At 55.1% G+C, this 18,940-nt stretch overlaps 1 protein-coding gene and 1 long non-coding RNA gene across 2 annotated transcripts in view; one reads left to right on the top strand and one right to left on the bottom strand.

Moving 5' to 3' along the window:
• Window positions 1–17,517, top strand: part of LOC140393047 (interferon-induced protein with tetratricopeptide repeats 5-like) — a 29,509-nt gene extending 11,992 nt beyond the window's left edge. The window contains exon 2 of the mRNA XM_072478999.1: window positions 15,820–17,517. Coding sequence (XP_072335100.1) covers window positions 15,820–17,296 — 1,477 coding nt within the window. The 3' untranslated portion in view covers window positions 17,297–17,517. The remainder of the gene's footprint in view (window positions 1–15,819) is intronic.
• Window positions 1–18,940, bottom strand: part of LOC140393048 (uncharacterized) — a 49,200-nt gene that overhangs the window by 2,150 nt on the left and 28,110 nt on the right. The window contains exon 2 of the long non-coding RNA XR_011935478.1: window positions 17,963–18,113. This is a non-coding gene — a long non-coding RNA (uncharacterized lncRNA). The remainder of the gene's footprint in view (window positions 1–17,962; window positions 18,114–18,940) is intronic.

An 18,940-nucleotide genomic window follows, 5' to 3' on the forward strand; every position in this document is an offset into this window, starting at 1 on the left:
CGCTCTGAACCCATTAGCTGATCAGGACGCATCACCCTCTGGGAACTCGCTCCTTTAAAGGGCATATTACCACACTCTAATTAGAGACTAGAATGCAAGTGAAATGCAGATTGAGCAATTCCGATAATGCTCCTGTTCGTATCATTGTGAGTGGAGGTGGTTGTGGTGTTATGGTGCAGTGGTTAACAACAGCCAGCATCAAGGACACATGAGTAAGCAGCGTAGTCATAACATTTCCTTTCCAGGGTTCTGTTCAGAGTTCATGGGCAGGATCCTTTGTTTCGGAGACTAAGGGAGGGATTCGCAGATTGCTAACACTGAAATCGCATTTGGCGATTGGCCGGAGAATCCGTTTTTATTCCCAAATCAGGGGTTGCGGCTTTTCTGATGCTCTGCCCCCTCAAAAACAGCGTCATCGCTAAGTACACCGCACGCCGTTCAGACGGTCTCAGGTTGTCACCTGAGGCCCTACCCCGATGCTCCACCCCTGATGGGCCAACTTCCCGACAGCGTGGGGCGCGTGTGCTCACAGTTTTCGGGGACCTCGCGTGGCGGCTGCGGACTGTGCCCAGTGCCGCCACAGTCGTAGGGTGGAGCCGTTCTACTGACGGGGTGGGGCGGCTTCGACAGGGGCTGGGGGGAATGATGGGAGGATGGTCCAGGGATGGCGAGAGGTGTTACAAGGGGGCACTATCTGGCAGGCCAGTTCCACATGCAGCCATGTTGTACGGCACAGCCGCCGCAGGTCACCGTCGTGCGCATGCATGGCCACAGACCCGGCAATTCTCCATACTTATGTGCAGGTGCACCTTTTGGTCCAAAGACTAGACGAATGCTCCGGATATAGCCTCAAAATTGGAGAATCGAGCCCTAAGTGTCGACGCCTGGTCAGAATTGGTCAACTTCTACGACAGCAAAATTGGCGCCACTCGCAGAGCAATTCAATGACCACAAATGGGCTAGCACCAGCGCCACAGGGAATGCGATTGATTCCAATGAGAAACCATATCAGATACGCCGGAGTCAGGATTGACATCAAGACTCGAACAAGCTGCAGCCGCACATTAGCGCTCCGGTTCCCATACACACTCATTCCAGCCAACAAGATGGCAGCAAGGAGAGCGGTACGCTAGTTTGTGGATGCAGAGTTGGAGACCCTGTATTATGGGCCAGTGTTTAGAGAACTCCAAAGTGTGTCATGGAGTTCACCTCACCCACAACTTTAAATAGATTGTTGTATGGGGAGCACACGGCCCACTCTACAGGTATGGTGCAGCAGAAATCTAACAGTATTTGTTAAAGCAAAACAATGTTTATTTTATGAACTCAGTTAACCTTTTTATAACATACAGTGAACAATATCGCAACCATCAATTCAAATACAACCCCCAAAGAATACAACATTCTAAGTAATACTTAAACTTTCCATAAACATCCATAAGACAACAAAACTTTTTAACAGAAGCACATCAGGTTTAAATTCTCTACTGAGAGCAGTTATCACTCTGAATTCACCAAATAATCTCGAGATGGTCTTTAGATTGCAGAGAGATCAAAATTACACCTTCTTTGGCTGGCTTCAGCTCCCACACTAAAACGAAACCAAAAACACAGACACACCCAAGCTTTTCCTCAAGCGAAACTAAAAGCTGACAGACAGCCCAGCTCCACCCACTCTCTGACATCACTGATAAACACCCATTTCTTAAATGTGCATCCACTATTCAATAAACACCCATGTCTTAAAGGTACTCTCACATGACACCTGCTAGACACAGTGGAGGAGTAGTGGGCTACCCTGTACCCTGGGCTGGGAAGGATGTTGCCACCCACCGTCTTACACCAGGATGAGCACCGTGGACCCTACCGCCAGGACCAGACAGCATTGCTGCAAAAAACTGCATGACCTCCTTAGGGTAGCCAGCATGAGTAGGCAGCACGGAACCCCTGGCATAAACCCCTGTCCCACACAACTGTAACCCTCTCCTCCCCCTCCCCCAACCCGGAGCACGACCAAACACTACCCTACACCGCATGCCAGCATGATCCCAGCCGTCATGGCTGGGTGCTCTGGCGACGAAGGCCACCAACCACCCACCACTTGTCCAGCATGCATCCGACTGTCTAATACTGGACATTGTTCCCCCCCGGAGTAGGCCGCCCAAACCACTGGGAGAGGGAAAATACTGGAGGGGTCTACCGGACATGCGGCCCCTCACCGCAGTGGAGCAGTGGGCACTGGTCCTGGTTTTTGGGCTCGGAGAGAAAGCAGGAGTCGAGGCGGAGTTTGGCATCGGGCAAGTGGGACGGCATTGAGTTGAGGTTCTCCATGGCACTCCTCCACCACCCTCCCCAAAACTAACCCAACACCACCCCCTGCACCCCGATATCCCCCAACCACCCCCACACACCCCCCAACCCCCCACACACACCCACAATCCCCCACACACCCACTCCACCCCCATAACCCGATACCACCCAACACCCCCACACACCTCCAACTCCCCCACACACCCACTTCACCCACTGCACCCGATACTCTCCAACCCCCCACACGCACCGCAACCCACCACACACACCCCCAAACCCCCACACATCCCCCAACCCATACCAAACCCCCCCCAACCCCCCACACACCCCCCAACCCCCCATACACACCCCAACCCCCCACACACACCCCCACCCTCCACACACACCCCCAACCCCCCACACATCCCCCAACCCATACCAAATCCCCCCCAACCCCCCACACACCCCTCAACCCCCCATACACACCCCAACCCCCCACACACACCCCAACCCTCCACACACACCCCCCCAAGCCCCCACACACCCCCACCCCCCCCACACACACCCCCAACCCCCCACACATCACCCAACCCATCACAAACCCCCCACACACCCCCCAACACCCCATACACACCCCAACCCCCCACACACACCCCAACCCTCCACACAGACCCCCAACCCCCCACACACACCCCCAAACCCCCACACCCCCCCAACCCCCCCCACACACACGCAACCCCTCACACACACCTCCAACTCCCCCACACACCCACTCCACCCACTGCACCGATACCCTCAACCCCCCACACACACCCCAACCCACCACACACACCCTCATCCCCCCACACATCCCCAACCCATACCAAACCCCCCCAACCCCCCAACCCCCCATACACACCCCAACCCCCCACACACACCCCCACCTTCCACACACACCCCCAACCCCCCACACCCCCCCAAACCCCCCACACACACCCAACCCCTCACACACACCTCCAACTCCCCCACACACCCACTCCACCCCATACCCCGATACCCCCCAATGCTCCCCAAAACTAACCCAACACCACCAACTCCACCCCGATACCCCCCAACCCCCCCACACACACACCCAACCTCCCACACACACCCACAATCCCCCACACACCAACTCCACCCCCATAACCCGATACCCCCCAACACCCCCACACACATCCAACTCCCCCACACACCCACTTCACCCACTGCACCCGATACTCTCCAACCCCCCACAAACACCGCAACCCACCACACACACCCCCAACCCCCCACACATCCCCCAACCCATGCCAAACCCCCCCCAACCCCCCACACCCCCCCCAACCCCCCATACACACCCCAACCCCCCACACACACCCCAATCCTCCACACACACACCCCCAAGCCCCCACACACCCCCAACCCCCCCACACACCCCCAACCCCCCACACATCACCCAACCCATCACAAACCCCCCACACACCCCCCAACCCCCCATACACACCCCAACCCCCCACACACACCCCAACCCTCCACACAGACCCCCAACCCCCCACACACACCCCCAACCCCCCACAACCCCCCCCAAACCCCCAAACCCCCCCCCCACACACACCCAACCCCTCACACACACCTCCAACTCCCCCACACACCCACTCCACCCCATACCCCGATACCCCCCAATGCTCCCCAAAACTAACCCAACACCACCCACTGCACCCCGATACCCCCCCAACACCCCCACACACACACCCAACCCCCCACACACACACCCAACCCCTCACACCCTCCCAACCCGACATACACACCGCAACCCCCCCACAACACCCACTCCACCCCCATACCCCGATACCCCCAACCCTCCCAAAACTAACCCAACATGACCCACTGCACCCCAATACCCACACCAACCCTCCCCTCCAACCCCCCCACACACCCACTCCACACAACCCGCTAAGCCTCCACACACACCTCCAACTCCCCCACACACACCTCCAACTCCCCCACACACACTTCCAACTCACCCACACACCCACTCCACCCACTGCACCCGATACTCTCCAACCCCCCACACAAACCCCAACCCACCACACACACACCCCCAACCCCCCACACATCCCCAACCCAGACCAAACCCCCCCAACCCCCCACACACCCCCAACCTCCCATACACACCCAACCCCCCACACACACCCCAACCCTCCACACACACCCCCAACCCCCCACACCCCCCCAAACCTCCACACACCCCCAACCCCCCCTCACACACGCAACCCCTCACACACACCTCCTACTCCCCCACACACCCACTCCACCCACTGCACCCGATACTCTCCAACCCCCCACACACACCCCAACCCACCACACACACCCCCAACCCCCCACACACCCCCAACCTCCCATACACACCCAACCCCCCACACACACCCCAACCCTCCACACACACCCCCAACCCCCCACACACACCCCCAAACCTCCACACACCCCCAACCCCCCCACACACACGCAACCCATCACACACACCTCCAACTCCCCCACACAGCCACTCCACCCACTGCACCCGATACCCCCCAACCCGCCACACACACCCCAACCCACCACACACACCCTCAACCCCCCACACATCCCCCAACCCATACCAAACCCCCCCCAACCCCCCACACACCCCCAACCCCCCATACACACACCAACCCCCCACACACACCCCCACCCTCCACACACACCCCCAACCCCCCACACCCCCCCAAACCCCCAACCCCCCCACACACACCCAACTCCTCACACACACCTCCAACTCCCCCACACACCCACTCCACCCCATACCCCATACCCCCCAACGCTCCCCAAAACTCACCCAACACCACCCACTGCACCCCGATACCCCCCAACCCCCCCACTCACACACCCAACCCCTCACACACACACCCAACCCCCCACACCCTCCCAACCCGACATGCACACCGCAACCCCCCCACAACACCCACTCCACCCCCATACCCCGATACCCCCCAACCCTCCCCAAAACTAACCCAACATGACCCACTGCACCCCAATACCCACACCACCCCTCCCCTCCAACCCCCCCACACACACACTCCACACAACCCCCCAAGCCTCCACACACACCTCCAACTCCCCCACACACACCTCCAACTCCCCCACACACCCACTCCATCCACTGCACCCGATACTCTCCAACCCCCCAGACACACCCCAACCCACCACACACACCCCCAACCCCCCACACATCTCCCAACCCAGACCAAACCCCCCCCAACCCCCCACACACCCCCCCAACCCCCCATACACACCTCCAACTCCCCCACACACCCACTCCATCCACTGCACGCCGATACCCCCCAACTCCCCACACAGACCCCCAAACCCCCACACACTCCCCCCAAACCCACCACACACCCACTCCACCCCCATATCCCCCAACCCCCCCCCACACACGTTGTATCCAACCTTAGTCTTTGTGCAATTGATCGTGCATCAATTTATTACAGTCAGATTTTCCACAGAATGGATATCCGAATTTTAAGCCCGATCGCCTGCAGCTGGATCTGCACTCGCCCGACGCCAGGAAAGACTTTACTCACTGGCTAGCATGTTTTGAGGCCAACATCAACGCGGCGGACCCTGCGCCAATGGAGGCTCAAAAGATAAATGTCCTGTACGCCAGACTGAGCTCCAGAGTGTTTCCGTTGATCCAAGACGCCACGAATTACACAAAAGCAATGAAAGTCCTTAAGGAACACTACGCACTGAAGGCGAACACGCTCTTCGCCAGGCATTTACTCGCCACCCGCTCGCAACTACCTGGTGAGTCCATCGAAGACTTCTGGCGGGCCCTAATTCCACTCGTCCGGGACTGTGACTGTCAGGCCGTTGCGGCCGCCGAACACGCGAATCTCCTCATGCGCGATGCCTTCGTGATGGGGATTGTGTCGGACCGGATCTGAGAACAATTACTGGAAGGGGCCATGTTCGAACTGGTGGAGACGAAAACCTTGGCGCACTCCATGACGGTCGCATCCCGTAACGTACAATCAGACCTCTCCCGCCGCGCTGCCCACCCTTCTTCTCCTTCCTACCCCTCCTGGACCCCGCCAACGGCCTCCTCAGCCAGGCCCTGCCTTCCCAATACGCCTGCGCCGCACGCCTATCCGCGTACCACGTGGGTCCCCGTTGCTACTTCTGTGGTCAGCAGAAACACCCCCGCCAACACTGCCCGGCCCGCTCTGAAGTTAGTAAAGCCTGCAGTAAAAAGGCCCACTTCGCGGCTGTGTGCCAGGCCCGCGCAGTCGCTGCGATTGCGCCCGCTATCGCCCACTCCCCCACGCCAGACGCACAATGGGAGCCGCCATCTTATCCTCCCGGGTCCATGTGCGACCAATGGGTGCCACCATCTTGTCCCCGTTCGGCCACGTGCGCACCATGGGCGCCACCATCTTGTCCCCCAAAGGGTCTTCGGACATCCCAACATCGGAACCGTACACGCTCGCCACCCGAAGCATCCGATGGCTACCCGCAGCTCGCTTCGATGACGCTGGACCAATCTCGCCCGCACAACCTGGCCACCGCACTGACGACGGTTTAAATCAACGGCCACGCGACCTCGTGCCGCTGGACTCCGGGAGCACCAAAAGCTTCGTTCACCCAGATACGGTAAGGCGCTGCTCCCTCGCGGTCCTCCCTGCCAACCAAAGGATCTCCCTAGCCTCCGGATCCCACTCCGTCCCGATCCGAGGCTTTTGTACAGACACCCTCACACTCCAGGGCGTAGAATTTAGTAACTTCCGCCTCTATGTCCTTCCTAATCTCTGCGCTGCAAACCTGTTGGGCCTGGACTTCCAGTGCAACCTCCAGAGCCTCACCCTCAAATTCGGCGGGCCCTTACCCCCCTTACCGTTTGCGGCCTCGCGACCCTCAAGGTCGATCCCCCCACCCTTTTTGCCAATCGAACTGTAGATTGCAAGCCTGTTGTCACTAGGAGCAGACGGTACAGCACCCAGGACAAGACCTTCATCAGGTCTGAAGTCCAGCGGCTGCTAAAGGAGGGTATTATCGAGGCCAGCAACAGCCCCTGGAGAGCCCAAGTTGTAATGGTTAAAACTGGGGAGAAACACAGGATGGTCATGTACTACAGCCAGACCATCAATCGGTACATGCAGTTCGACGCGTACCCCCTCCCACGCACATCTGATATGGTCAATCAGATTGTGCAGTACCGGATCTTCTCAACAATTGACCAGAAATTGACCTACCACCAGCTCCCCATCCGGAAGTCGGTCCGGCCATGCACTGCCTTTGAGACAGACAGTCGCCTCTACCACTTCCTTAGGGTCCCTTTCGGTGTCACAAATGGGGTCTCGGACTTCCAAAGAGAGATGGGCCGAATGGTCAACCAGTACGGTTTGCAGGCCACCTTTCCGTACTTAGATAATGTCACCATCTACGGCCATGACCAGCAGGACCACGATGCCAACATCGATAAATTCCTCCGCACTGCCACTCTTCTCAACCTGACCTACAACAAAGAGAAGTGTGTGTTCAGCACGACCCGGTTAGCCATTCTCGGTAATATAGTCCAAAACGGAATTCTCAGGCCCGACCCCGACTGCATGTGCCCCCTCATGGAACTTCCCCTCCCCCACTGCCCCAAGGCCCTCAAACGCTGCTTGGGGTTCTTTTCCTACTACGCTCCCTGGATCCCAAACTATGCGGACTAGGCCCGCCCACTCATCCAGTCCACTCAATTCCCCCTCGCGGCCGAGGCACAACACGCTTTCGCCCGCATCAGAGCAGACATCTCCAAGGCCGGGATGCGCGCAGTGGACGAGTCACTGCCTTTCCAAGTAGAAAGCGACACTTCAGACGTCGCCCTTGCCGCCACTCTAAACCAGGCAGGCAGACCCGTGGCATTCTTTTCCCGCACCCTTCATGCCACTGAAATTCGACACTCATCCGTCGAAAAGGAGGCCCAAGCTATCGTTGAAGCTGTGCGGCATTGGAGGCATTACCTGGCCGATAAGAGATTCACTCTCCTTACGGACCAACGGTCGATAGCCTTCATGTTCAATAATACACAGCGGGGCAAGATTAAAAATGATAAAATCTTGCGGTGGAGAATCGAGCTCGCTACCTATAATTACGAGATCTTGTATCGCCCCGGTAAACTCAACAAGACCCCAGACGCCCTCTCCCGAGGTACATGTGCCAGCGCACAAGTGGACCAACTCCACACGACAGCCTTTGTCACCCGGGGGTCACTTGATTGTACCATCTGGTCAAAGCTCGCAATCTGCCCTACTCCGTCGAAGAAGTAAGGACAGTCATCAAGGACTGCCAGGTCTGTGCGGAGTGCAAGCCGCACTTCTACCGGCCAGAACGTGCACGTCTGGTGAAGGCATCCCGCACCTTTGAACGCCTCAGCGTGGATTTCAAAGGGCCCCTCCCCTCCACCGACCGTAACACATATATTCTCAGTGTGGTTGATGAGTACTCCAGATTCCCCTTCGCCATCCCATACCCCAATATGACGTCTGCCACCGTCATCAAGACCCTCAGCACCATCCTCACTCTGTTCGGTTTCCCCGCCTACATCCACAGTGACAGGGGATCCTCATTCATGAGCGATGAGCTGTGTCAGTTCCTGCTCAGCAGGAGTATAGCCTCCAGCAGGACAACCAGCTACAACCCTGGGGAAACGGGCAAGTAGAACGTGAGAATGGGACGGTTTGGAGGGCCGTCTAGCTGGCCCTACGGTCCAGGAACCTCCCAGCCTCTCGCTGGCAGGAGGTCCTCCCTGACGCTCTACACTCCATCCGGTCACTATTGTGCACCGCCACTAATAACACACCCCATGAACATGTTTCTACCTTCCCCAGGAAGTCCACATCCGGGGTGTCGTTCCCGACTTGGCTCGCTGCTCCAGGACCAGTCCTTCTCCATAGGCACGTCCGACTCCACAAGACGGACCCCTTGGTGGACAGGGTTCACCTGCTCCACGCCAACCCTCAATATGCCTACGTTGAGTTCCCAGACGGCCGCCAAAATACTGTCTCACTCAGGGACCTGGCACCATCAGGTTCCACCCCAACACACACCCCCACCCATGCGCCCCCCCCTCCCCCCCTCCCATCACGTCGCCAATATTGACCCCACCAGACCGCCTCTCCCCCATTTCCCGCACAAGAGCACAAGAGGACGAAGAGGACTTCGTCATTCTCCCAGAGTTCCCCGATGACTGGCCAGCATCAGCACCGCCACCACCGCCATTACTGCCACCTCCACCACCGCCAGCACCGACTTCACCGCCACCATTACGCCGCTCCCAACGAAGTACCAAAGCACCGGGCCGGCTGAACCTTTGACGGACTCCTCACCGTTAACATGGACTTTTCTTTCTCTACCACTGTACATAATTGCACTAATTGTATATAGTTTCACGTCACCCCCGCCGGACTCATTTTTAATAGGGGGTGAATGTGGTGAACCACTGTATTAGGGGATGTAAGGTAGGACCTGCACTACAGGTTCGCCGGTAGCTCCTGCCGGCTGGCTCCGCCCACGGAGAACTGTATAAATATGTATGACCTCCAGTGCCCTGCCATTTCACCAGCTGCAGCAGGAGGCCACGCACCTGACTGTAATAAAGCCACAGTTGTACCCAACTTTAGTCTTTGTGCAATTGAGGCGGAGATTGGCATCGGGCAAGTGGGACGACATTGAATTGTGGTTCTCCATGGCACTCCTCCACCACCCTCCCCAAAACGAAGCCAACTCCACCACCCTCCCCAAAACTAAGCACCCACTGCACCCCGGTACCCCCCAACCCCCCCCCCACACACCCCAACCCCCCACACACACACCCAACCTCCCAAATACACCCTCAACCCCCCCACACACGCACTCCACCCCGATACCCACACCACCCCTCCCCTCCAACTCCCCCACACACCCACTCCACCCCTATACCCCCCACACACCCACTCCACCCCGATACCCACCACCCTAACCCCCCCATGCACCCACTCCACCCCGATATGCCACCAACCCCCCCACATAGCCACACCACCCCGATACCCCGATAACCCCCAATCCCCCCACACATCCACTTCACCCCGATACCCCCCAACCACCCCACACACCCACTCCACCCCGATACACACCACACACCAACTCCTCCCCAATACCCACACCCTCAACCCCCCTCCACACACCCACTCCACCCCGATACCCTGATACCCCCCCCCAACCCCCCCACACACCCATTCCACCCCGATGCCCCCAAACCCCCCACATATCCACTCCACCCCGATACCCCGATACCCACACCCCTCCAACCCCCCCACACACACCATAACCCCCATACCCACCCCCCAACCCCCAACCCTCCAACACACCCCATAACCCCGATACACTCATACCCCCCGCAACCCCCTACACACCCCATTACCCCAATACCCACACATCCCCAACCCCCCCACACCTCATAACTCCGATATCCACACACCCCCAACCCCCCCACACACCCCATAACCCCAATACTCCGATATCCCCACCCCTCCAACCCCACCACACACCCCACAACCACATGTCACAATATGTGGACATTGTAAAGCACACAAAGGGTCAATATAATGTTACTACTCTAGTAACTAGATCGTGCGGTAGAGCAACCTTATAAATATCACGGTCGGGATTCTCTGAAAACGCGGCTAAGTGGTGACACCGGCGCAAACACCGGAGTGTTTCACATCGGCGTCAACAGGCCTCTTGGACCAATGATTCTGTTGCCCACAGGGGACTAGCACGGCGCTGGAGTGCTCCGCGCTGCTCCAGCTGTCGTAGGCGGCCCAGCACTGCTCGCCATGGGTCCGCGCATGCTCCCTTCCACTCAATCCCTGAAGTCAAGGAAGCATGTAGGCCGAGATTTTCCGAGCCCGCGCTGGCTTGGAGAATCGGAGTTGACGCAGAGACGGCCTGCAACGCCATTCCGATGCAGGGACGCGATTCTCCGGCGACCGGAGGATCGGCGGCAGTTGCGCGCTGGCGCCGCACAACATGGCAGAGCCACACAGCGGGTCGGCGTGGAAGAAGGAAGGCCCCCCCCCCCCACCCCCCCCCCAGATCGCACGCGCCCGTCGATCGGTGGCCTCCGATCTCAGGCCTGGCCGTCGTGGAGGCTCCGCCCCAGAGACTGATCCCCCTGTCCCCCACCAGGACGGCCACCGCAGCCGCGACGCCGAGCTCCTTTCGGGTGGAACCATACGTGAACGACCCCAGTGGGAACTCGGCCAGTCGACCACGGAGAATCACCGCGGGGACCTCTTTCAACGGCCTCGACCAGCGTGCGCGATTACCGCCGATTTTCCGGTCGCCGGAGAATCGCGTCCCGGCGTTGGACCGGCATCGCAGGCCGTCTCGGTGTCAACTCGAATTCTCTGAGCCGGCGCGGGCTCGGAGAATCCTGGCCCACGTGCCTCCTTGATTTCTGGGATTGAGTGGAAGGGAGCCAAACAGAATAGATGTGATAGAACATTGAACTGATGGAACAATTTAGTATTGTGGAAGAGCAGTGTAATCTTCACTTATCTAATTCCTTAGTAATATGTGTGTATCTAATTCAGTTTAGTAGAATAAATTAGCTTTGTTTGTTAAACACTGCTTGCCATTCTTTGTTAACACTACAACCTTCACCATCCTGAAAGAACAAAAACAAAGAATGCAACACCCCTACCCACACACCACCCCCACACTCACCCTCCCTCCACCACCACCAGCACCCCAACCTGCGATCCAATCATGCCTTCTCAATACAGCTATATTCAACACCCACCACTATCCCAGAGATACTCACCTTGTTTGAGCATGTTAGTGAAGAGGCTCCTGAGGCACTATCTGTTGCGGACTAAACAACCCAAGAGGGTGGACGGTTGGAGAACGGCGTGACCCCAGGTCCAGCAGCCGTCCAAACATGTTTCAACATTCCGTAAAGGGCAGGTCTCATTGATCATGGAAATGGAGTCACCGAGCCAAGTAAAGCATGAGGGGGTGTCAGCAAACATCCACTGGAGGAGTCCAAGCGCCCGCAGGGGCAGGAGGTGGGGATGACCATGCATGCCACCCAGGCCAACACAACACGGGCGGTATACACAATGAAGGCTTTGGGGGCGAAGGCATCGGACATAGGTCAAGATGTCCAAAGCCTGGGGCACTCTATGCGGGCGTTGGCCCAGGCCCAGGACAGGGCTGCCATGTACCAGATCACCTGGACATTGCAGTGCCGCACCAGAGCGTGGCCCAGTCACAGCAGGTCATGGCTGAGGGCATTGGCGGCATTGCCCGGGCGCTGGCTGACCTGCGCCAGGCACAGAGGGAGGTGGCATAGTCACTGGCTGATGTGGCACTGACCCAGAGGGAGGTGGCGCAGTCACTGGCTGATGTGGCACTGACCCAGAGGGAGGTGGCGTAGTCACTGGCTGATGTGGCACTGACCCAGAGGGAGGTGGCGCAGTCACTGGCTGATGTGGCACTGACCCAGAGGGAGGTGGGGCAGTCACTGGCTGATGTGGCACTGACCCAGAGGGAGGTGGGGCAGTCACTGGCTGATGTGGCACTGACCCAGAGGGAGGTGGGGCAGTCACTGGCTGATGTGGCACTGACCCAGAGGGAGGTGGGGCAGTCACTGGCTGATGTGGCACAGTCCCAGAGTGAGGTGATCCACTCGTTAGGGCTTGTAAGGCCAGAAAGGTGGACACCACTTAGGTTGGCACGGGAATACAGCGTTAGGGACTCGGGCACAAACCTGGACATATATGTTCACTGTTTCACAATAAACATCTGTTCACGATGCGTCAACCTGCCTCGCTGCTCGGTCAGAAGGGTGTGAGGGACAGGCTGTTCTAGCTGCAGAGGGCATGCTGTGGGCGGTGAGGAGATGGGCAAACGGTGGTGGTGGGCTTGGCCCAGGGATCCTAGTTCAACCAGTGTTCACCGCTCTGGTGCCCCACTCCCATTCCTCTCCAGCCCACACCATCCCCCCACCGTCACCACCTCCAGCACCATAAGGGTTCGGTGGGACTGTGTAATGGAATGGTCAGCTCACATGCAGGGACCACCCTGGTGGACGGTGGAAAGTGCGACCTTGGGCAGGAGTCAGACGTTGGCAAATGGTGCGGAGTACCAGAGCTCATCGCAGAGCGGGTTGTCATCATCTTCCATCCCATGGACCAGACCCGCTGTTACAGCCACCCAGTGAGGCAGATAGGAACCACGGAGGGCGTAGCAAGGGTAATGGAGGGGGGAAGCGGGGTTGCAGGAAGAGGGTTCATGGGAGAGGGTGGTAAGCTGGGGGGGGGGAGGGGGGTGGTGGGTGGTATGGGGTGTCCATGCCCCTGGACAGACCCGCTAGTCAGTGAACCTGGAGGCAATTAGAGCGTCCCTTGCGCGGCGGCCCAGGTGCACACTTTGTGCGGCCTCCTGTGCCTGCCTGGGCCCCAGGCCCTGCCCATCCTGGCCCTCCTCAGCATCCTCCACATCGGGCAAGGCCTGATGTTTATCCTCGTCCTCCAGCACGCTTTCACTCTGTTGCGCGATGTTGTGGAGCAGCAGGCCACTACGATTTGGGATACCCTCCGAGCTCTATACTGGAGGGCCCCTCCAAAATGGTCCAGGCACCTGAACCGCATCTTCAAGATGCCGAAGCACTGCTCGATTATGCTCCTGGTCGCTGCATGGGCGTTGTTGTAGCAGGTCTCCGCATTGATCTGAAACCTTGGGTTAGGCGTCATCAGCCATGACCGTAGCGGGTGACCCCTGTTGCCCAGGAGCCAATCCCTCAGCCAGGGGTGCACCTCGAAGGGGTCAGGAACCATCGAGTCAGGGCAGCACGGTGGCACAGTGGTTAGCACTGCTGCCTCATGGCACTGAGGTCCCAGGTTCAATCCCAGCTCTGGATCACTGTCCGTGTGGAGTTTGCACATTCTCCCCATGTTTGTATGGGTTTCGCCCCACAATAGGAAATAGGAAATAGGAAATAGGAGAGTAATGGAGAGGGATAGGTACGTGCAACAGGGCAAGGTTTACAATTGGGGGAAGCGTAAATACCATGTTGTCAGACAAGAATTGAAGTGCATACGTTGGGAACATAGGCTGGCAGGGAAGGACACAAGTGAAATGTGGAACTTGTTCAAGGAACAGGTGCTACGTGTCCTTGATATGTATGTCCCAGGTTCAATCCCAGCTCTGGATCACTGTCCGTGTGGAGTTTGCACATTCTCCCCGTGTTTGTATGGGTTTCGTCCCACAACCCAAAGGTGTGCAGGGTAGGTGGATTGGTCACACTAAATTGCCCCTTAATTGGAATAAATGAATTGGGTACTCTAAATTTATTTAAGAAAAGGAACCGTTGAGTGTGGCAGGGTGAAGGCATTGTGCAAACTGCCCGGGTATCGCGTGCAGACGTGCATAATATGCAGCTGATGGTCACACACCAGATGCACGTTCATCGAGTGGAACCCTTTTTGGTTTGTTATGGGCCAGTGTTTGTAGGGCAACATGCATCCAGTCACTCACCCTCTAGACCTGGAGATCTTGGCAATGGCAGCGAACCCCACTGCCTGGCCATCATGGGGCCCGGGCAGGCACAGGACGCCACACAATGTGTGCACTTGGGCCGCCGCGCAAGAGACTCTGTAATTGCCTCCAGGCTCACCGACTGAAGGGCCTTGCCAGAGTAATGAACACCCCGTCCCACCCCACACTGAATTTGATGTATTGTGCTGACTGCACAAATAGGACCTCCGTGACGGCGCAGATGCACCTGTGCACCGAGCTCTGATATTCCCCACTCAGCGCCTGGAAGGACCCATTGTGTAAGGGTTCAGGGTGACCGTCTCTTTGAGGGCCACTGAGAGTGGATTCCTCCCCCATACCCCTGAGGTTCCAGGTGCGTCATGATCTGGCAGATATGTAGATATGTCGCATTGTCCCCCTGCTCCACTGAAGTCTTCGGCAGCATCCCGTTCCGGCATGTCCTCCAATGATAGGTGCTGCCGGCAGACAGGAGGCCTGATGCAGTGCCTCCTTCCACCTCCTCGGCCAGTGGCAGGACTGGCAGCCCGTGGTCGTGCCTCTGCATGTCCTACATCCTCTCTTTCTTTTATCGGCTCCGGCTCCTGTTTCCTGATTTTCAGACCGTAGGTGAAACACGCCATCTCTAATTCCTCTCGGAGGAGGCGGGGCATTGCATAGTCCCCAGATAATAACGGGGCAGGCCCTGTACATGCGGAATAGAAGTCATTGTCGCTGCAGTCAAGGCACCGGAGCATGGCCTAACGAACGATTCTCCACCCAATCGCCTTTCCCGATTCTGCGGTTGGCCGACAGAGGATCCCGCCCCATCTCTTTGTTATCAGAGTTTTCACTGAGACAGGCTCTTAGGAGCACTCCTGAGAAACCAAATGGGGGGAATGTGTTTTAGTGGATCTGAGATGGATGTTGATGATGTTTTTTCTCTTACAGTAACGCACAGGATGATTTGTTGAAAGTGAAGCTTGATTGGCTTCAATGTCAATTCACGTGGGCTCCACAGAGAGAAAACATTGACCTGGACGATATCAAACAAAGATTACAAGATTCAATAGATCTTGGTGTGAAATATCAAGCCAGGTCTTACAACCAACTCGCTTTTGTGAACTGTTTGCAAGGAAACTGTGAGGAGGCGATTCAAAACTTAAAGGAAGCTGAAAAGATTCTGAGGGAGAATCATGAAGATGAATTTGATAAAAGAATCATCGTCACCTATGGAAACTATGCCTGGGTATATTATCACATGGGACAACTGACAGAGGCTCAGTCCTACCTCGACAAGCTGGAGAGGATCTGTAAACAATTTCCTGAAGCCTCTCGGTACACAGCAATGATACCTGAAGTGTACGGGGAGAAGGGTTGGGCACTGTTGAGTTGTAATAGTCAATGTTATGAAGATGCAATGGAATGTTTTAAGAAAGCTCTGGAGGAAGATCCGGATAACACAGACTGGAATAATGGATATGCAACTATTCTGTTTCGTTTGGAATGGTTTTCTGGGACCCCCGAGAGTCAAGGGCCCAGTGAATCAATGAAGCAGTTTAGACGTGTGCTGGAGCTTGATCCAGATCACACTGTAGCCATGGTGCTGTTGGCTCTTAAATTACAGCAATTCAATCAAAGTGAGGAAGCGCTTGAATTAATTAAGGAAGCGTTGCAGAAGTCCCCTGATCTTCCATATGTGCTTCGTTATGCAGCAAAATTTTACAGAAAGGCCGGAGATGTGGAAAAAGCTATGGAGCTGCTGAAGAGAGGATTAGAAATTACCCCACACTCTACCTTCTTACACCATCAAATAGGTCAGTGTTACAGAACCAAATTGTATCACCTGATTAATTTTCCAGACAGCAAAGGTCCTCGCAATGCTGCTCTCCAACAAAAAGCTCAATTGTTCAAACTCTGCAAGTATCATTTTCAAAAGGCTTTTGAAAAGCGACCGCTGACATCTATTAAGCCACATCTGGATTTTGCAGGAATCTGCGTGTTAAATGAAGAATATCGCAAAGCGAAGGAGATCTACAACCATCTCCTGACATTGGAAGGTATACGCCCAGAAAATAAACAGGCAATCTGTTTACAGGTTGGGTTATTTGAACTGAATCACAAGAACTCAGAATCAAATGCCATCAGCCATTTCCTGGAAGGAATCAAAGTCAATTATGATTCAATAGAACAGAAAAGATGTCGCGAAAACCTGGAGATGATAGCAGCAAGCCAGCTTCGCAGGAATCCTAGAGAAAGCAAAGCCCTTGGTGTTTTTGGATTCCTGCACCAGCTGGATGGTGAGAGATGTGAAGCTATTCAATACTTTGAAAAGGCCTTGGAGTTCGATCCTGGCAATGAAGAATATCTAAGTGCTCTTTGTGAATTACGCCTTTCCATCAAGACCGACAATGACATTCCCAACTAAAACTAAACACATTTTGAAAAGTGTATTGATGCTCCCTGATCTATAAATAGGCTTAGTCGGCTACATTTTAGTTATACTATTTTCACTTTTTTTCAAATGAGTATTTTATTCATGTGTGTTTAATTTTAAAATAATAATCTTATTGTAATTCTAAATATTCGTGCTTCATTCAGGTATATTAACCATACTGGTAAACTAAATAAATAGCATTTTTTTCCATATCCTTAGAGTGTTTACTGAGTGTGAAAAAGAACAAAATTACAACAGATTTGGACAGAGCCACAATAAATATTTGTGAATCATACAAATTTGTTTAAAAGAATTATAAACTTAACATGGGTCTGATTGTAACTCCAGATGGGGTTTGTGTGAGTGCTGAGGGGATTTGGAAACTCACTGGTTTCTGCAGATTTTGGCTCTGTGTTCAGGACAGAGTTGGCAGCACAGTCATTGCCCATTGATTTTTGTTTTTAAATTTAGAGTACCCAATTATTATTTTTTTTTCCAATTAAGAGGAAATTTAGCGTGGCCAATCCACCGAACCAGCACATCTTTGGGTTGTGGGGGTGAAACCCGCGCTGATACGGGGAGAATGTGCAAACTCCACACAGACAGTGACCCAGGGCCGGGATTCAAACCCGGGTCCTCATCAAATTCTAATATAACCTAAATAACTGGATAGATGTAAACGGCTTTCAGAAAATCTTGAAGACGGGTGCTGTGTTGCTCGACCTCATGCCGCCTACGACACCATTTGACACAGTGGCCTCCTCTTGAAGCTGTCATGGGTCCTCCCCCGGTTGAAAGCACCGGAACACTGTTGAACAAACAAAGGTTCAGAGTTCACCTCAGAGAGGCAAAAAGTACCTGGAAAAGACAAAACAATGGACTCCCCCCAAGGCTCAATCCTGACTCCAAGCCTCTTTATTGTGTACACAAATGATGTTCCAAAAGCTACCTGCCAAAAATTTGTATATGCCAACGACATCTGCCTTGCAACTCAAGCAGCCGACTTGAACAGTACTGCAACACATGGTGACTCAAGCCAAGCCCTGCAAAAACCATATCCAGCATATTGATCTTTACAATGCCAAAACCAATAAAGAGCTCAACATCCAAATGAATGGCTACAAGTTAAAGCACCCCCCAATTCCAACATATCTAGGAGTGGATAGGGCATTGATCTTTCAGAAACATCTAAAAACAACTACAGCCAAGGTCAAGTCCAGAAACAGCTCGATTGGCAAACTAACCGGCCCAACATGGGGTGATGTTACCACCACCCTCCGAACCTCAGCACTCACTCTCTCATACTCAGTAACTGAATACCATGCCCCTGTTTGGTCAAGAGCATCATTCACACACAGATTTGTCACCCGGCTGAAAGCTACAATGCATATCATTACTGGAAGACTGCTCAATACCACTCACTTGGCTCCCTGTTCTGACAAACATCACTGTCAGCTCATCAATTCTGAGCCGAAGTCCCTCGAGCAGCCAACACTTGCTGCAGATGTGGTCACTGACGGTCTCAATGGGATCCACCAGTTCCATCATCATACAGCAACAGCACATCACCTGTCCAGCCATATTCAACTAGTTAATTAATTTAAATATTTTTTAAAAAACATTTTTTTATACAAC

The sequence above is a fragment of the Scyliorhinus torazame genome, chromosome 16 (assembly GCF_047496885.1).
Source record: "Scyliorhinus torazame isolate Kashiwa2021f chromosome 16, sScyTor2.1, whole genome shotgun sequence".
Lineage (NCBI taxonomy): Eukaryota > Metazoa > Chordata > Chondrichthyes > Carcharhiniformes > Scyliorhinidae > Scyliorhinus > Scyliorhinus torazame.